The 2,997-nt window shown below is 55.8% G+C and overlaps 1 protein-coding gene across 1 annotated transcript in view; it reads right to left on the bottom strand.

The window, feature by feature from the left end:
* The window catches only part of DDHD2 (DDHD domain containing 2), a 10,712-nt gene that overhangs the window by 3,813 nt on the left and 3,902 nt on the right, over positions 1–2,997 (bottom strand). Inside the window, exons 6-7 of the mRNA XM_031064496.1 lie at positions 2,012–2,163; positions 927–1,135 (exon numbers count right to left, since the gene is read on the bottom strand). Of these exons, the coding sequence (XP_030920356.1) occupies positions 927–1,135; positions 2,012–2,163 (361 nt within the window). The remainder of the gene's footprint in view (positions 1–926; positions 1,136–2,011; positions 2,164–2,997) is intronic.

The following is a 2,997-nucleotide window of genomic DNA, read 5'->3' as shown; positions in this document are numbered from 1 at the left end:
AGGGAAAATCCTCTTTTTTGGGATGGAAGTGCTGCACTCTGGGCTTTTTTACAGGCAGATAGTGATAGGACACTGTCTGCCTGTAAAATGGTTTTATGGCTTAAAAGTTTAATGGCTTTAAACTGGCAGAGGACAGGCTGGATTAGATGTCAGGAAGAAACTATTACTCAGTGGTGAAGCACAGAGAAGCTGTGGCTGCCACAACCCTGGAAGCTGAGCCAGGGCTTGGAGCAACCTGGTTTCATGGCTGGTGTCCCTTCTAACAAAAGGAGTGACCCTAGAAACCAGGCAGGGGCAGAGCATCAGCACCTGGAGGGGAAGAGCCTGAGCCACCTATTTTTAGGGATGGAAGAATTCCTACTCAGTGGTGAAGCACAGAGAAGCTGTGGCTGGCCCCACCCTGGCAGCTGAGCCAGGGCTTGGAGCAACCCGGTTTCATGGCTGGGGGGCCTCCTAAGCCAGAGCAGCTGTGGCTGGCCCCACCCTGGCAGCTGAGCCAGGGCTTGGAGCAACCCGGTTTCATGGCTGGGGGGCCTCCTAAGCCAGAGCAGCTGTGGCTGGCCCCACCCTGGCAGCTGAGCCAGGGCTTGGAGCAACCCGGTTTCATGGCTGGGGGGCCTCCTAAGCCAGAGCAGCTGTGGCTGGCCCCACCCTGGCAGCTGAGCCAGGGCTTGGAGCAACCCGGTTTCATGGCTGGGGGGCCTCCTAAGCCAGAGCAGCTGTGGCTGGCCCCACCCTGGCAGCTGAGCCAGGGCTTGGAGCAACCCGGTTTCATGGCTGGGGGGCCTCCTAAGCCAGAGCAGCTGTGGCTGGCCCCACCCTGGCAGCTGAGCCAGGGCTTGGAGCAACCCGGTTTCATGGCTGGTGTCCCTCCTCAGCCAGAGCAGCTGTGGCTGTGCCCTCCCTGCCCCTGGCACGGCTCTCACCCAGGCTGTGCCCCGCGATGGACACGCCGCCCCTGAAGTGCGGGTTCCTCTGCAGGAAGAGCCGGTGCAGGCGGTTCATCTCCGAGGCCACCGTGTCCACGATGGTCTGGCAATAGGTGGAGCTGTTGTAGAAGAACACGTCCAGGATGGTGTCGTTGATGAAGTGACGCAGGCGGTTGATGCTGGGCAGCGTGATCCGCTCCAGGTCACTGCGGGGAAAGGAACACGGGGGGCTGCAGCTGGGGAAGCCACGGAACCCCACCCTGCTTCTAAAGCAAAATATGAGTTCACAGGAGGATTGACAGAGTTTCCAGCGTGGTGTGTTGTAATCCAGACCCTCAGAAGGCAAAGCACAGCCTGTGCTCTTACAGTCCCAGAATCAAGAGCCTGCCCTGCTTTCTGCCCTTGCTGGGGCACTGCAGGAACTGGGTACTCAGCTCTCAGAGGCTTCAGCCAGGTGTGGCATGATGGCAAGGTTCAAATATTCAATTTGAGATCACTGTACGTTTCCTTTTTGTTTTATGCAAACAGTCAAATTAAATAGGAAGGCTAAAAGCAGAGGTCAATCTCCAAGTACATGAAGAATTCTGTAGGTTACACAAATCTCATACTGAAGCCTACAAGAGAATTTTCTCATCTAACACCTTGATACTCACTATTGATTTAGTATGTGATAGCTCGTGTCTGGAGATGAATAAAAGAAAAAATATCCTTATTTCAAGGAAATAACACAAGTAAACTATTTGCATGATGAATGGAAACAAAACCAAAAATAAAACAATAAAAGAGAAAGAAAGGCATTAGGGAACTCAAGAGTCCTGTTGGTTGCCATATTTGATTATATCTCCTGTTCCTCCTGAGACCAGCCAGGGAAGGCAAAAACCTCTGTTCTGAGGATGCTGATTGGAGCTGCTGAGTGCTGCAAAACAGCAGTGGGGAGGTGCTCTGGGGGTCCCTGTCTGCCCTGCTCTCCCCTACCCTAAAAACTCACAGCTTTTCCACCAGAAGTAGATTTTCCAGGGCAGGAGGCTGCCTGTGCCCCTTGCCACCCCCCAGCCCTGGGGCAGGGGCTGCTGGACACTTACACGTCCACACCAGTGGAGTGCAGGGAGCTGTGCCAGTTCACAGGCAGGAACTCCACCCTCCCGACCTGCTGCTGCTCCTGGGCCTTCCTGAAGTGCGACTGCAGCATGCTGAGCGACACGTTCCTGAAATCATTCACTGTGAAACACGAGAGCTCTCAGGGAGATGCACCAGGCTCTGGGGCCAGCCCGTGGCACCAACCACACTTAATACCATGAAAGATCATTAAGGGGAAATCCCACTGGGGTCTTTAATCTGCTGCTGCTCCCCTAAGTCCCTGAATCTTTAACTACAGATCAGGGGAGGCTCCATGTCCTGCCACGTGTGCTTGCTGGATTTCGCTGCCCCATCTGCACCTCCTTCACAGGGGCAGGATAAGAAATTTATAAAAAATAACTCTGTCATGAAGCAAAACCGAGGAGCAGCAGCTGCCTAAACCCTTTGAGAAGGTGGATTTGGTGGCCAGTGAGCGTTCTAACACTGCCCACAGTCAGCAGGCCTGGCTGTGCAGCCTGCCAGGCTCAGGGTGGTTTGAGGCAGCCCCAGGGGGAGGTTCCCCTGCCAGGTTCCCCTCACAGGTTTCCCTCCCAGGTTCCTCTCCCAGGTTCCCATCCCAGGTTCCCATCCGGACGTCCCCCTGCCAGGTTCCCCTCACAGGTTTCCCTCCCAGGTTCCTCTCCCAGGTTCCCATCCCAGGTTCCCCCCCAGGTTCCCCTCCCAGGTTCCTCTCCTAGGTTCCCTGCCAGGTTCCTCTTCCAGGTTCCCCCCCAGCTTCCCCTCCCAGGTTGCCATTCCAGGTTCCTCTCCCAGGTTCCCCTCCCAGGTTTCCCTCCCACGTTTCTTTCCCAGATTCCCTCCCCAGGTTCCCCCCAAGGTTCCTCTCCCAGGTTCCTCTCCCAGGTTCCCCTTCCAGGTTGCCATCACAGGTTACCATCCCAGGTTTCCCTCCCAGGTTCTCCTGCCACATTCCCCTCCCAGGTTTCCCTCC

This window comes from Geospiza fortis, unplaced genomic scaffold, assembly GCF_000277835.1.
Source record: "Geospiza fortis unplaced genomic scaffold, GeoFor_1.0 scaffold371, whole genome shotgun sequence".
Taxonomy (NCBI): Eukaryota; Metazoa; Chordata; class Aves; order Passeriformes; family Thraupidae; genus Geospiza; species Geospiza fortis.
The sequence above is the reverse complement of the archived record's forward strand: the minus strand, read 5'-3'. Positions and strand labels throughout refer to the sequence as shown.